Source organism: Eurytemora carolleeae, unplaced genomic scaffold (genome assembly GCF_000591075.1).
Source record: "Eurytemora carolleeae unplaced genomic scaffold, Eaff_2.0 scaffold1134, whole genome shotgun sequence".
Taxonomy (NCBI): domain Eukaryota; kingdom Metazoa; phylum Arthropoda; class Copepoda; order Calanoida; family Temoridae; genus Eurytemora; species Eurytemora carolleeae.
Genome location: NW_019397022.1, coordinates 98,722 through 115,536, shown reverse-complemented (window position 1 = coordinate 115,536; position 16,815 = coordinate 98,722). Strand labels below are relative to the sequence as shown.

At 33.4% G+C, this 16,815-nt stretch overlaps 3 protein-coding genes across 3 annotated transcripts in view; 1 reads left to right on the top strand and 2 right to left on the bottom strand.

Annotated features, from left to right (window-relative positions):
• Positions 1-463: 463 nt before the first annotated feature.
• LOC111711193 (acetyl-coenzyme A synthetase) lies at positions 464-1,446 on the top strand (the record flags this gene model as incomplete). Its single annotated transcript, XM_023485478.1, is given in 3 exon segments — positions 464-545; positions 1,016-1,190; positions 1,254-1,446. Coding segments are annotated over 3 exon segments (405 nt in total). The 3' UTR covers positions 1,436-1,446.
• Positions 1,447-3,832: 2,386 nt separating this feature from the next.
• LOC111711189 (uncharacterized) lies at positions 3,833-12,903 on the bottom strand. Its single transcript, XM_023485472.1, has 3 exons — positions 11,961-12,903; positions 11,117-11,284; positions 3,833-4,929 (listed from the first exon to the last, which is right to left on the bottom strand). Exons 1-3 carry the CDS (start codon positions 12,471-12,473, stop codon positions 3,886-3,888), a joined length of 1,725 nt encoding a protein of 574 aa, XP_023341240.1. The 5' UTR covers positions 12,474-12,903; the 3' UTR covers positions 3,833-3,885.
• A 3,824-nt stretch (positions 12,904-16,727) lies between these two features.
• Positions 16,728-16,815, bottom strand: part of LOC111711187 (chromatin modification-related protein eaf-1) — a 1,241-nt gene continuing 1,153 nt past the window's right edge. The window contains exon 2 of the mRNA XM_023485469.1: positions 16,728-16,808. Within this exon, the coding sequence (XP_023341237.1) occupies positions 16,728-16,808 (81 nt within the window). The remainder of the gene's footprint in view (positions 16,809-16,815) is intronic.

Sequence of the window (16,815 nt, the reverse complement as noted above, 5' to 3'; positions counted from 1 at the left end):
CAGGGGTGACAAGCAGACTTTCTACACGCAGCATGGCTCGCGTAACACCATGCATATTGACTTTGCTGTAGACAGAAGACCAATTTCAGTGTTCAAATTGTTACATTGAACCAGTTTCCGGTTTTCGGTTAATGTCTGTTTTTTAATTAATTCTCTCTCAGTTTTCAAATTAAATTTTGCTTTATAGACAATTGAACACTTAAAGTACTTAAAGGGACTGTAACCGTAATTTCAAGTGACTCTACATATGGTAGCGTGTCCTTTAAATAACGAACCTTGAAAGCATTATTTTCAGTTTAGTTTTCCATATTTTACGGATTGCAGCTTCAGAAACAACGGAGAGAATTGTCAAAATTAAACACATTTTAAGCTAGAAAAAGAAAACAAGGGGGTTGAGGGTATCGTTATGAATCGGACATTTAAATGGAATGTCACTTTAAATAACGTTAATAGTCCCTTTCAGGGATGAGAAAGGAGATTACCAGATAACTGGTCGGATGGATGATGTAATAAATGTGACCGGGCATAGACTTGGAACAGCTGAGGTTAGATCTTATCTTTAATTTAATAATTAGCCAATTTTAGTGATATGAGTCGGTGTTAAAGCAAGTTTACTCGCACATATTGTAAATTTTCAGATAGAAAAATTGTAAATATCTCTATCTTCATAAATTTTTGTGGAGTCAAAGTTTTTATAAACACCACGTAAGAAACGGGAAAATGTATCAAATCATGGATTTTTAAAAATCAACAATGCCTAAAATTTGGCCTAATGTCTTTTTACTTTCCTGCGGATCAATAGNGATATGTTCTAACTGAACATGATCTTGTTAATGTAAAGGTTGATGATATGTTCTAACTGAACATGATCTTGTTAATGTAAAGGTTGAAGATGTTCTAACTGAACATTATCTAGTTAATGTGAAGGTTGATGATATGTTCTAACTGAACTTGATCTTGTTAATGTGAAGGTTGAAGATATGTTCTAACTGAACATGATTTTGTTAATGTAAAGGTTGAAGATGTTCTAACAGAACATGATAATGTTGCTGAAGCTGCTGTTGTCGGGTATCCCCATGAAGTGAAGGGTGAGGGTGTATATGCCTACGTAATCCTGAAGCAAGGTGTAAACCTGGATGAAGAAAATATTCGGAATGAGTTAAAGCTTCTGGTAAAATCTAAGATTTCAGGTAAACAATCAGCTAATAATAATATAATCAAATTAACTTTTTATGAAATTTGATATTTTGTAGGGTTTGCTATACCGGAGTTTATCCTGTTTACTCCAGGTCTACCTAAGACCAGGTCGGGTAAGATTATGAGACGGATCCTGAGAAAGATTGCTGCAAACCAGATGGACGATCTAGGAGATATTTCTACACTTGCAGAACCAGAGATCGTAGAAACTATCATTCAGAAACATCAGAAGAAATAGAAGAAAATTGTTCAAAACTTACAGTGAGAACCGGAAAACTCTCGTTCTCTTTTTTTTTCTTTTAATTATAAAATTTTGCAAGGATTTAGTTATTTTCAGCTGAACTATTTATAAATTATCGTCCTGAGATCGAAACTTTTGTATGAAGTTTCGTTAATCTTGAACTCTTTTTCTCCATTACCAATGTTGAAGACTTTTAAATTTTAGGATCCATGCTTGGTCCCTCAATTAAAATCATCCCTGCAGGATATGACCATCAAAAAATATTGTAGAGAAAGCAAGATAGAGATCAATGCTTGATCCTGAGACAGCACTAAAGATAGAGATCAATGCTTGATCCTGAGACAGCACTAAAGATAGAGATCAATGCTTGATCCTGAGACAGCACTAAAGTTCTAACTAAAATTTATCAGTTGCAACAAATGTAAATTACTAATTCTTTAAGATATTTCTAAGTTATAAGAAGTTCCAAAGACGACATTCATTCCAGAGTTTCCTGGTTCTCACTGTATATTGTAGTATTAAACAAAGGCTGTAAATAGTAAAAGGAATGATACCTGTATCAATTTTAAAGGGACTGTAAGCGTAATTTCTAGTCACCCTTCCTTCATGCAAAGATGGCAATGTTTGATTTACAACGGTAACCTTTAAAGCTTTGTCTGATCAAGTATGAATTAGATATTCATGCTCATTTATAATTCGGAAAACTGATTCTTTTCAATTGTGGTTTCTTTACAAAAGTGACATACGCATTTTTACTGCAGGAATAAAGATAAAGGTACCGTTGTGAATCGGGCATTGTCATCTTTTGTTGGGTCACTTAAAATTACGCTTATAGTCTCTACAAGTAGATATTGTTATTTTTTGTAAAAGCAAAAATCAAAGTAATAAAATGTTCAAAAATGTTCCTCTTTGTTTCAATGCATGATAAAAGTCTTACTTTCTCCTGTGTTAATGTGCTGAGTATTACATCATTGACTGATTACATATCTTTAACTATATTTTAATCCTACACTAAACCTGTCATATTATTTAACAACATGTTGTGGAACCCCACTTGAAATGAATGAATTATTTCCAGGGGGGATGAATGATAGATTCCTACCTGTGTGTTCAGTTAGCTGTACTGTACACTTACAACTGTTTACTAATAATGATATACTATGATTGGGCCAGAATCTCCTTATAATAAACAAATATGGAGTACTCTCTCGGTATAGTTGATGGATTAGCGTACATCATCACTCTATACACTATAACCTCGTTGATTATTTCTGCTGAGGAAAGGACATATTTTAAACTTTCATGAGTTAGGAGATTCTTCTGAAGGGACTCAAGCGCTTAGAACTTTGTCTCATCTGGAATGAATGAGATATCCATCGTTATCATCTTTGAAATTTGATTATCTTCAATTGATCAGATACACAGTACAGTACACTTCAGTTCATTTCATGTACCGGGCCGAATTTCGACTACCCATGAGCAAGCTGTACAGGACAAATACATACTTTATAAGGCAAAACGAGACAGTACGCCTAATGAATGGTCCCTTTTATGGAAATTCAAGTGAAAAACCTTCCATGTTTAAAAATCCACAAACTCAGCCCATCTCTAGATTTATCTAGGCGGAAGTAAAAATAAACCTGACGCAATATATTTCTATATTTGATCAAGTTGACCGCGTCAGCTCAGATAAACTTCAGATATTCTTAGATTTGAGGTTTCAACGCTGAATTGAGGAGGTTACAGGGGGTTAGGAGGCGGACAGCCTTTGATCTCTTCTAGATCACATGATATCAGTCGCAGGGGAATATTAAAAGAACATCTAGAAAACAACTAGGTGTTACGCAAGATACATATACTAAAGGTAGGGGAGCAGTATTAATGTTCTGTATTTGGATTACCTAGAATCTGGTTTAAGGTAAGTAAACAATGGTCCGGTCTTTGTACAGTGAGAATAAGAAAACCATTGTATGTGATTTTGTTACAAAGATGGTGTATTTTTCGACCTACGCAAATCCGCTATACTCCACTTCTGACCTACGCCAAAGCCGCTATACTACACATCCGACCTAATAGCACGTGGTTTTACAGCTGCTACATGGACTTGTGGCCGCAGAGCCCGGCCCATAAGCATGTCCTAGCCGCGACGCCCGGCCCTGCAGCCTGTCCTAGCCGCAGCACTTGGCCCAAAAATTGTCTTAACCTAACCTAACCCTAAAATTATACAAAAATAAACAGTTGGCGTAGGTCCGACATTGCAGTAGGTCGGAAAGTTAGTAGGTCAGAAGTTCAGTAGGGGGGATGTTGCGTATAGACGATGTAACATTACCTTTAGTTTACATACATTGGAGTTACATATGTATATATTACTCATGCATAAATTTAAGTCAGATAAGTAGAAAAATAAGATTTATTAGGCTATTCAAAATTTATGTTAAATTTATGTTTTATTTAGTAGATTTGCACTTCTGTATAACACAGTCCAGGGCTTCCTTTAAATCCTCAAATATAGGGATCCCCTCTCTGTTGGCATAATCGGATAGATAAACCCGCCCTCGATTGTAATCTTTAATGGCAAGTTTACTCAGCTCCTCTCCCACAACCCTAGATCCAGCCTGGATATGCTGGACACAGAGAACCACATTGCATCCTAGACCTATAAGATATGCAGCTTGACACATTGCTGACATACACCTAGAGTCTCCTAGGATTGCAAATAGTAGAACCCGAGAGTTATCCATAGCACTGGCTTCTATTGGGATAAGTCTCCGTGTGCTGTATACAGCAGGGTTGTAAAATGTTAATCCAGATTTCTTGAGTAAAGGTATAGCAATCTGCTCTCTCCAGTTGGTGGTATCAGCACCACCCAGATACACGTCCCGTACCGCGCTCCCTCTCCGCCCCATGTTGCTGGCACTAAAGGTTCGGGTTCGCGGAGAGAAGGTTAGGTTTGAGAGCCAGGTTGCAGCTTTGGATACAGGGGATACAAGAACTGAGAAGAAATGCACTGTTTTACTAAAAATACTATCCCTACAACGGGACGGGTCTCGAACCTTGGTTTTATATTCTGAAACCAGGGAGCAGAACTCATCAAACTTGATAAATATCTGCTCTAGAGGAAGATCAGTGAGCGGAGCATTGACACCATGGCTTGAGCAGATTGCTTGAAGATCTAGCGGAGACAGATCTCTGTGTACGTGGATTCTAAATGCCATCTTGATCTCAGAAAGACTGAGTTTTCCACTCCGACTGGTGTCTAGGGTATCAAACGCTTCTCGCAACCGGATAAGTTTATCTCCTATCTGTATATGAGCTAGACGAACAGGTTGGGCCTGATCTTTGAGCCCTAGTTCCTCTATGGATAGGTTCTCTTTTAGCACCTTGCTGGTGCAGTTGAGCGCCACCTCTATATTGGTGAAAACGGGTATACTCTGCCTCTCTATAAGATCCTGGACGGTTTCTATCCCGTTCTGCAGATCCTCATACTCAGCCTGAAACAGGAGCAAAGTTTAGTTTACAGATTTCTCTCCGGGTTCGTTTAGAATTACAGATGTTTGCTAAATATATTTCAATGTCAGATAAGATATCAGGAGGGGGGGGGGGGGCCTTGAGTGAATTTAATCTTGGGGGAAATCTGAACCTATTAATACTTATTTCAACTCAGCTCATACAGAATTTATTCCGAGGTTTAACTTTTTATTTGCACTCGTTAGATCTTGTCAAAGTGTTAACCAGAGTAGTTTATATTTGTAAACTGGAAACCAAGAATTAATTCAACTTTAAATTAAGATTTCCGAAACAAAATTTCAGCAGATTAAAGGCAAATGAAATAATTGTTTAGAGCATTTTATTTTGTAAATTCAACAATTTATTTTCAGGCAATCCGTGTTATATGGAAATATGAGGTCTATTAGCATTCTTTGTTGAATTTTGGAAGACATATCAAAACTTTTAAGCGTTTAACCCTCCCCCCCCCACCCCTTCCACACCCGAAAGAAACAATGTTATACTGCTGCTTGGGTGATGTTGAATAAACTTGACCATACAAAACAGATAAGATCTTAAAATAATTTGAAAGGCTATCATTAAATTCCTTTCTTACCTAATCAGTCACAGAGTAAAAATAAAATGATGAGTATGTTCTTGTAAAATGTGTTTAAATGTGCTTAACCCTATTTAACATCATATTTTTCTACATTTATACGATTCTCTTTGTTTTATTTTCTTCTTTTTACTAATTTTTTTTGTTTGTTGAAGACAAAATTATTAAAAAAGATGAATCGCGAGAAAACAGAAAAGTAATTATGAAATTTCATAAATCATTTAAAATCTATTTTAAGTATTCATTTATTTGGATTTTATGTTAAATAGAATATGACGAAATGATGGTTTGGTTTGGTTGTGTAGGTTGAATGGTATGGTTTGGTTTGGTTGTGTAGGTTGTTTGGTTTGGTTGTGTAGGATGAAGATGAATGCGTGGGATAATGAACTAAACCTGTTAAAGAAGGGGTAGGAATATTTGAATTAAACTAAATAAAAATGAAAATTCTTCTTTAACGAGGAAAACTAAAGTTCAGTTAGAAATGAAAACTACATGTGAATGCCATGAATTGAATTCGACAATTATAACTTGTAATATCTGAAAGATTACTTTTTATTTAATTGAATTATCTAAGGTCTGGGTAAACTCTGTGAATTTGTATCGGTCCTACGCTCTTCGGTATGATTCGTTTTTAACCATTTTCTCCTTATAGACGCAACGAATAGAAGTAAAACTAGTAGCGATCGATATCGAATAGGGATCAGCCTATACCCCCCTTTTATTTTCGCGAACATTACCTTTAAGAAAAGGTAGGAAAACATAAATTTTAAAATGTTTGCCAACTAATTTTTATTTTTTTTTCAGTTTGAATTGAATAAAATTTAATTTAAAATTCTTCTTTAGTGAGAAAAAATAAAGTTCAGTTAGAAACGAAAAGCTTTTCAGCATGCCAAGAGCTAGTAACTTTTAAACGTGAAGAATGCCAAGAGCTAGTAACTTTTAAACGTGAAGAATGCCAAGAGCTAGTAACTTTTAAACGTGAAGATTGCCAAGAGCTAGTAACTTTTAAACGTGAAGAACGAGTTAAACTCATCTTGTCAACTTAAATTTGTTGATCTATAGTATAGAATGCATAGTTTGAAATATCTAAGATCTACGGACATTGGGTTGCAACGAAATTGGGAGTAGAAAATCAGAGTTTGTGGCAAAAACTCAATTCTTTTTTGTGCAACTAGGAAAACGCAATTCCCAATCTTACCGCTCTAAGATGCTAAAACTGACAAAACTATTAAATATTTTATCCTTTAATAAATAAACAATCACTTTAAGACGGAAGTAAAGGAATTGAGTTTTTGCCACAACCTCAGATTTTCTAATCCCAATATCTTTGTAAGTCAATGTTGTAAACCTTAGATATTTCAACCTATGAATGTTGTTAGATCCAATAATCTTAATTTGAAATATCAATGGTCTACATCATTTGGTTGCAAAGATATAGGGATTGGAAAGTTTGAGTTTGTGGCAAAGACTCAATTCCGTTGGTAAAGGTATGGTAGGACACCTCATAGCTTTAATTAACCTACGGCTCTAATCAAAGCTAATTATTTACTCATATATATTCAGGCAAAGGATGCGACTACAAAGACGACCGAAAACTCATCAAATATGACGATTTTTAAAATTAAGTCTTATGCCTTGAATACAGTATTTTAATGGCTTATGTAATGATTTGGAAATGAAAGAAACGAGTTTACAGTTGCAGGGAATGATTATAATAAATAAACAGACAGCATACATTCACTACGGTCGTCTCTGAAGTCTCATTCTTTGTGGGTAACCCTGTATATACATGTATGTGTAATGCGTAATATGTATTTACACAAAAGATGTGACGTTTTGAAAAATTAAATTTCTTACCAAATCCATGATCTAAAGTATGTATTTGGTCTCATACCATGATCTTATATAAGTTTTGCTAAGATAAAAAACGCTTTGAGTTGCCACATGTAAGAAACCAAAAATGTAGGAAAAAAGACTAAACAACTTCCTGAACTAAAGTTTGTCCCCATATTGACCGAGAAAAGTAGATTTTTCGATAATTCAATAATATTGGAATTAGAACCGTCGCGTTGTTATTGACCAATGTATGTTCAGTGTTTAATTGATTAAAAATGCGCTTTCGACCAACATTGGTCTCCAAAAACTTACTTCCAAAAGTTGATTAAAAGTTTATAAAAATTGATCAAAAGTTAAAAAATATGTTTTAAAAAGTGAATCGATAATAAAGCGATCAAGTGCATAAAATTATATGCAGGTGTTAAAGTAAATAGTTTTATAGGTTAATGTAAGAAATTATTAATTTTAGGTACGAAATCAGTAATGCTTATTTTTGATAACACTAACTACTTCATCTTGTTTATCTGATTAGACCAGCCAAGTATGCATTTTGTATATTTCAAAGAAAAATGTTTTCTGTGAATTTGAAAAAATCTTAAAGAGTTAAATACACGCCTAAACATACTACGATATTGCACAACTTTAATTGCATAATTGCAATTACTTTAAAAGAGGGGTTTGGATCCAATGTCCGATTTACAATGGTATCATTTTAACAATTAAGAATGAGGAAGATATTGTCGTTGCTCTAACTTGGAAATTGTTAAATTCTCACAATTTCATTTTTTGTCATTGCAGCATAAATCCGCATATTACTTTTACAGAAAACTCCAATTGAACAAAAATGAAGTTTTTGCTTTAAAAATAAGGATAACTACGCCAACAGTCCCTTTAACAGCCCTGAACGTTGTGCAAATGATCAAATAAACTTTCTATGAGTCTTTGACAAGACAAAGTATAAAGACCCCTTCATTTGTTTGTTCTGCACTGAGAACAAATAGTAAAGTGTCGAAAGGACTAACAATACAATGAGGAGCAGGAATTATACATATGTTAAATAAAGAACAAAAACCCGAGACCTTTAAACAATACAAAAAGAACTTTTAAGTTTTAATAGGAAAAAGCAAGTAAAAGAGAAAGAGAAAACGAAGCGCGTACAGAAGAGAAATTATTAAAAAAGAGTGAAAGTAAAAGAAAAGAAAGCGAAGAAAAGGGTCAAATGAAAACAAAGAGACGAAGAAAAAAAAGAAAAGAAAGAATAGGAGAAAGTATAAAAAAGATAAAGTATAGATGAAAAGAATGTAGATAAATATAGTAAGTAGAGAAGAAGAGAAAGAAGAAGAGGTGATAACATACAACTATAAAAAAAAAGAAGAGGAGAAAAAAGAAAACTAAGAGAAAAAAGAGGAGAAAAAAGAAAACGAAGAGAAAGAAGAGGAGAAAAAAGAAAAAAAGAGAAAGAAGAGAAAATCAATAAGAGGAGAAAGAAGAGAACGATGAGAGAGAAGAGGAAGAAAAGGAAAAATGAGAAAAATCAAAAGAAGAGAAAGTAGTTAAAAGGAGAAAGCAGATGAGAAGATAAAGGAAAGTACGGGAATAAACAAATTAAAGAAAATCACTAAAAGGCCGAGATGAGAGAACTGAAAGAGAAAATAAAATGCGCGAAAAAAATGATGAAATTTTTACATTTAAACTTGGGACAAAACTTGAGATTTTCTGTTGGTAAACCAAGAGATAGTAAACATGTCATCGGTTCAACTTTTTGCTCTTTAAACAATGTTTATTTTCTGAATGTTTACAGCCCTTAAAGGGACAGATTCAAGTAAGCTTTTATTCAAGCCGTACATTTCACACCTTTGTTTGAGCAAATAAAAGATGGAGATATACTTGTTTTCCTATTTAAAAATTTCTAGTTTCTAATTGTGCTTTATCTATAAAAACGACATGCGGATCTATGCAGCATAGACAAGGAAGACAATTTACAGAACTAATCTCTTTTCAAGATTAAAAAACGACAATATCTTCTCCCAAAGGTACCGTTGTGAATCGGTGATGTAACTCTTTAAACGAAGGGTCACTTAAAAGTTTGTGCATAGTCCTTTTAACTTGGGTTAATAGAATTTAAACCACTGTTCAACAGTAAAGAAGTTTAAGTACCAAGCCTTTATCTAATGAATGGCAGGTTCTCGTAAAATTACAAAATAATGAAACCAACAAATTATGCAAATTATTAGACTCTAAATGAATAATATTTTGGTTAATGAAACATTTAAAATAATCTTTTTGAATTTTTGCATAATTAAGTTTATTAGGCTAGTTAGTATAGTTAGTGACGATAATTAGGGCGTTAGGACATTTTAGAGAATTGAATTTTATAAATTGGAAAATGCATCTAAGTAAACTTTCAGAAATAAGATATTTTATGGTTGGACATTCAATATTTATGGGAAATTCCATAGAAATAACCGTTTAAAGATAAAAATGACATTTAATAGACGGTAAGAAATTATTCGCTGTCTTTTTAGGAACTGTCAATTGCCGTAGAAAAAAGGAATATTGAGTCTTTGCCACAAACTTAAATATTCTAATACCTATATCTTTGCAACCTGACGGTGTAAACCTATATTTAAAACTTAGAATATTTAATTTACTGAAATTCAAAGTTTGAAATATTCAGGGTCTACGACATTGGAAGGCATAGACATAGAGATTAGAAGATCAGAGTTTGTGGCAAAGACTCAATTCCTTTATATAAAAATCTCTAAAATCATTACTTTTTAAATGTCCATAATAACCATATCAAATCATTATTATTAAAATGTTAAACTTTAAAATGTCTAATTCTTTAGAATTGTTACTTATAAAATGTCTATGACTATGAAATTATCGTTAATTATGAAATGTCTATGACTATGAAATTATTATTTATGATATGTCTGGAAATTATGAACTAAAAAATGTATCTCTGAAATATTGTTTGTGAAATGTTTATATTAAGGAAAGATTATTTATAAATGTCGCGACAATGAATGTCAATTACGATGAAATTATTTTTTTTTTGGTCGCAACACTATGATTTAATTAGACCTTGCGTCAATTATCATAAAAATTCCAATGATGATTGTGTAATGTGTACTTAATTACATTTCCCGATTTTCGTCATCGAATTCTTATAAATAGCGATTATTTCATTCAGATATTCCTAAAACGATGAGAGATAAGTTTAAAAAAATGTTTAAATCTATCGTAAAACGGAATTTTTGACACTTAACTGAACATTAAAAGGGAATTCTAAGTACCGGGCTAAATTTTAAGTAGCTATGAGCAAGCTCACTCCTGTATGCGGAGTCCATTAGCTCCTGATCCAATCAGGGTTCACTCATGTGTTTGTTGTCTATTCTGAACCAAAAGAAATAGTATGTTGGTAACATCTATCTTCCTATCTATCTCATTATCCAATCAGAGTTATGAATCCTTCAATCAGCGCTATCAGTAAATGGAAATATTTACTTCTACTGGAACTATGGTGTGTACTGCACAAATACAGATATCAGGAGAATCGGGACGGTACGTCAAATGAATGATCCCCTTAAAGTGAAATTTATGTGTTGGGTTTCTCACATAATCTTTAGTAAGTCTTCGAAACAAAAAGAAAAATAATATCAATCATCTTTTAATTTTGATTTTTTCTCTACCTCATCCCAAAATTCCAGAACTTTCCCTTTAGATAATATTTTTACCTTAGTTATTTGTTCCCCGGATATAGTATGACCGGGGCCCGGATAAGAGTCTAGAACAACAACTAATCTCCTGTTACTACCAGCAAACTGGGATACTTCAACCATACTTGCCACGTTCCTCGTTTCAGAATTCAGAACCCAGAAGAGAATCTGGCTTGAGTACTTAGCCTAGAGTAGAGAACAGAATATATATATAGAACAGAATACAAGTATAAAACAGAATACAAGTATAGAACAGAAGTATAGAACAGAATACAAGTATAGAACAGAATACAAGTATAGAACAGAATACAAGTATAGAACAGAATACAAGTATAGAACAGAATACAAGTATAGAACAGAATACAAGTATAGAACAGAACACAAGTAATACAAGTAGAGAACAGAATACAAGTATAGAACAGAATACAAGTATAGAACAGAATACAAGTATAGAACAGAATATAGATATAGAACAGAATACAAGTATAGAACAGAAAACAAGTATAGAACAGAATATAGGTATAGAGCAGAATCTAGGTATACAAAGTAGCTGTAGAACTAAAGAACAGAAGAAACCCCTCCTCAGTTTTGCGCCTAGAGTTTTATGAAGTAAAAGGGGTTTAAATGTTGAAGAGGAAGAAATATATTTTAAAGAAAAAGAACGATTGAAAATATGATTAAGAATAAAAGAAATTGAGTCTTTGTCAAAAACTGATCTTTGCAGCCTGATAATGTAAACCTTTTATATTTAAAACTTAGTTTATTGAATCTTACAGAAATCATAGTTTGAAATATCGAAGGTCTTCGAAATCGGGATTAGAAAATCAGAGACTAAATACTTTTGAAGATTAGTTTGTCTAACCTGATGTTCTAGTTCTATCATCTCCGGGACCCAGTTTGCCTGCTGGGGGTTGTAGAAGGTGATCCCCTGTCCCTTCAGATGAGGGATTGCAACATCCTTCCTCCAGGTGGTTGGATTACAGCTACCTCCCAGGAACACATCGTAGGCTGATGTGGTAGATCTCTGGGTTCTGAGTTCTCCTTTCCTTCTCTTCTCCGGGACCTTGGAAACCTGGACAGGATGGGAGTCAACTGTACTTGGATCCCGATCATGATTTGTATAATATTTTCTCAATTCTGTGGCGAAAACACAGAACTCTCCAAAGGTTATAAAATTATCCGTGTTTCTCTGACTGCACTCCCGAGCACAGTGGAGCATCTCAAAGACCTGTGATTTGCTCGGGAAGAGATTGATATCGTTGAACATGGATTGTATCTTGTGATGGGGGATAGTGGGTTCAGCCCCCACCTTAGTGTACCAAGCTTCATATAGATCCCTTGTCGTCTCACCGTATAGAATCACTCCCTGAGACATTGTGATGTCTAGCTTATTCACTTGCAATCTTCATTCCAGATCGATTCCTGCTTTCTCCAGGTTGTAATATCTACTGTACTAAATCCACGAAACTGCGTATACACACATTCAAACACAACGCTCCTACTCCGACTGATTAGTAAACCTTAATATAGGAATTAGTTGATAGACAATAGTTCTAGAATAATAACATAATCCTCATGGAGTTGAACTCTGACCCTAATTATAGTTTCTTATCTCTGTAAATAAGCAGGTTATGTATAGTTAGAAGTATAGAAATGATATCAGCATGTTACAGTAACTACTGCTAGATATATTCCTCTGTATACGTACAGTGTATACTTTACACAAACATACTCCGCAACCCGGCTCACAGCAAACTAAACACTATTTTATCCCAATGCTTGAAAGCATGCAGTGTGCACCCTTACTGATTTTCTAAGCGGCGAGTAGTCGACGGCTCCACTTTATAAAATGGTGTGTGGAGGGACCGGCTACAGGAGGGATGACATCAGCGGCGAGTGGAGATTCTATACACGGGTTTATATACATAAATACAAGGTAAATTAATTCCAAAACTAACACTTGGCCCATTTTTAACATCGAGTATTAGAAATGGGCCAAATCTGCAAAGTTATCTTTTTCAAGCGTTTATATCTTTAAATCCAAGCCGATCGATGTTAAACAAAACATACACCGTCCATATATTTTTAAGAAATGACTAAAACTGTTTATTGAAACAAGAAATGTAAACTTTAAACTAATGTTAAGGTGTGAAAATTAGTTTTTGATGATTCTTGTTTTCATTTTCGAACATATCCCTATTATATTTTAAAACAATTTCCGCATTTCAGCACATGTTACGTTTTTGAAACATATCCTGGTTTTGAGACAATTATTCGAATTCGTATCAATACAAATTTTCAAGTATTTACGCACTTACAAACAAAATAGAAAATAAAACATTTTGTAATTAAAAAAATCATTACGGCATTGAGAAATCAAAATATTAATATTATTTTGTTCTTGTAATGTAGATTTAACTAGAAATTAATTAACAAAGAAAATGTGAAAACTTAGATTCTAAATGTAATGAAAATAGTAATAACCCTAATTAATATGTCATGTATATATAACTATGTTCTTTAATCTCTGAACAGACCTATCAGTCAATTACATATTTACCTGTATCATAAAACCCAAAATTTAGTTTGGAAGATTGTGCACTGGAACCCAGAAACATGTTGGGGCGAGTGTTCAACATGGATGGCTTCATCGAGGGAGAAGAGTCACAGGGAGCAGCTTTGCTAAACGATCTGAACCCCTTTGAATTTGTCTTCAAGGAACTGTAGAAGCAATTTGGATGGAGAGTTTGCTGCAAAATGTGCCAAATGATGAAGAAGTTTCATGATTAAAAAAGGGATAGTTAGCCCAATTGTTAAGCACTCCATCCTCCACCCATTTGTAATAAATATAGAAATAACCCTAATTAATATGTCTTGTATATATAACTATAGTTCGTTAATCTCTGATCAGTCTCATTGTATCATTAAACCCAAAATTTATTTAGTTCGATACGAACAGAAGTATTAGTTCTTGGTAGGGAGTATAGAGTTTGAGAAAACGCGACAATGATTCAAATTCAGGATATGTTCGAAAATTGAAAACCTGACATTTTCTAGAAAACGGTCAAGGGTTTTATAAAAAGAACGCCTTTTTATAATTTTGATTTAAGAAAATAGTTTAAAATTCGGAATTGTTGTCATTGTGATGCTTAATAAAATGTTTGTTATAGTTTTTATTATCGACTTTTACTCTCAATATGGGCCGGGATACTAAAATTCAATTTGCGCCCATTTCTAACACTTAGTGTTAGAAATGGGCAAAGTGGTAGTTTTGGAACTAATGTCCCCTGAAATATACATATCATAAATATATACAAATGTATCATTTAGCATAACCATGGAGATAAACACAGGCTTATAAAAAGATATGTATTTATACAAATAAAATTTAACCCGGAACCCATTAGTTTCCTAACACACGTACATATATATATAGTTCTAGAAACTTGAAACAAGAAAACAATATATTTGTCCTTGATGTCGACAATTGTGTTTTAAAATCTTGTAATTCATGCAATTTATGCACTAGGAGATTGTATTACTTGCATTTACACAACACATGATATTCAAGATATTTAATTATTAAGATATCTTTCATCTGTACAACTTACAATTTTCAGGCTGAATAATATTACCTATATTACCTAAAGACTGCAGGACATATATATAACTATAAAGCAATATATAATGTACACGTACAGTGTACAGTGTACAATGTAAACGTTTGAAGGTAAAGCCTGTCTAATATATACTTGTTTTGCAGTACAGAATAAACGTACACTATTTTTTAACATTTATTATAAAAACAAATCAAACATTTAAATTGAAATTTCATTCATAATATTTAATATTTTTATTCAACTACAAAGTATGAGTTATTACAAATCATAGAGTAATAAAACGAAGAGGTGAAGCTTAGCTCAGATGTACACAACCGACCTGTCTATTAATTAATTAATAAATTGGTCGGTTGTGTACATCACGATATGTTTAAACGTATCTAACGCTGTACCTCAAAGGATCATACAAACTTCAAAGACGACTTTTTTCTTACATTCATGGTTCACTGCAACGTGTTTCTTTCTATTTACAACCTTTTGCAATGCCATTTAAAGACTATAGTTATATATTTTAAACAGGAACACATATTAAACTTTCAAATTGTTGTAATACTGTTGTATTATTAAAGTTTCATGCTTTGTGGGTAACCCTTTATATATATATTTGTAGTAGACAAAAATATCGTCAAAGAACGGAACTAAAATTTATAAAAAATTCACAAAAAAAAGTTTCTGAAATAGAAATAAATCGGGGAAAAAGTCCCAATTTCCTAAAGTCCCAAGACACATTTCACTAGAAATGAATTCCTGTATTTTGGACTCCAGGGACTTTTTGTTCTAGAACTATGTAGGGACTGTTGCGCAAAAGGCCTAGTTGGGAAAATATCTAGATAAAAGCTGCAGTAATTTAAGTCTTCATGAAAAAAGTCTAAGAATTGCTGTGCGCACTGCGTATTAATGCGTAATCCTCTGTACAATATTAAAACACACCCAACATCACATATATAAAGTAGTTTGTTCGGACGTTGATCACAGCTCATAAAACCCTTGCACCAATTTGCCTCAAATACAGGGTTAAATAACTCGGTGTAACCACGAGAACGTACTTAGCTTGGTTTAAAAGTTCTAAATTGAGTAGGTTGTCTTATATAAGGAAACCTCCAGACAAATCTGGGTTCCCAAGCTAAGTATTTTATTATTTTACAATGGTACTTTTTTCTGTGCTGAGGCATTCATTTTGACCAAATACAGGGAATTTATGTTTTAGTATGACATCAAACTGGAATATGAAAACACTTTTTTTCAAAATATTTTCTTGGTGGTTGCACCTGTCCCTTTAGTTTCTGTTATATATATAGTTCTGTAGTATTCAGATGGGATGAGAATCATTGAATGACGAGCTAGGATGAGAGCGCAATAAATCTCCAAGAATGATTAGATCTCTGATCTAAATCAAGAACTAGGATGAGATCATACCGAGCTAAATGACAAATGGTTAAATATTTGTAAGTTGGACAGTAGCTTGGTTACTGTAGATAACAACAAGAAGAGGAGGTCATCTTAGTTTCAGCCTGACCAACCCAACCACTAAACCTACAGAACTGCAAGTGGAACTTTTTTCAAAACATAGATTTTCTCATTCCTATATCTTTGCAACCTTATGTCGTGTTTTAAGTTTTAATCACTTGACCTAAAAATGTAAAGAGTTCTTGAAAATGGCTTTGGATTTGTTTTTTTACTCTGACAGTACTTTATGTTTTTATAATCGCATTTATCTAGTGAAATAACAGAATCTTTTGTAAAGGTAATAAAGATGAGAAACAATTTATTTAGTGTAATTAGACCAATTTTAAAATTCCGAAACTGCACCGTATCTGTTTAAAAAGGATATCATATTGCAAATTAAATTTAGATTAGTACAAAGTTCATGATAAAAAATCTATGGCACAAAGGAAATTTAAAAAGCTATGCGAGATCTTTTAAAACATTTTACAATCTTTAAATAAAAAAAGCCATTTTCCAAAAGAATTTTATTAAGAAAGAAAAATACATTTTTTTAACAATCTTGGTTAATGCTTCTTTTGCTTTGACTTAGCTTGTGTCTTCTGGACGTTGACCTGCTGAGCCTGAGCCTGTTGAGCCTGTTGAGCCTGTTGA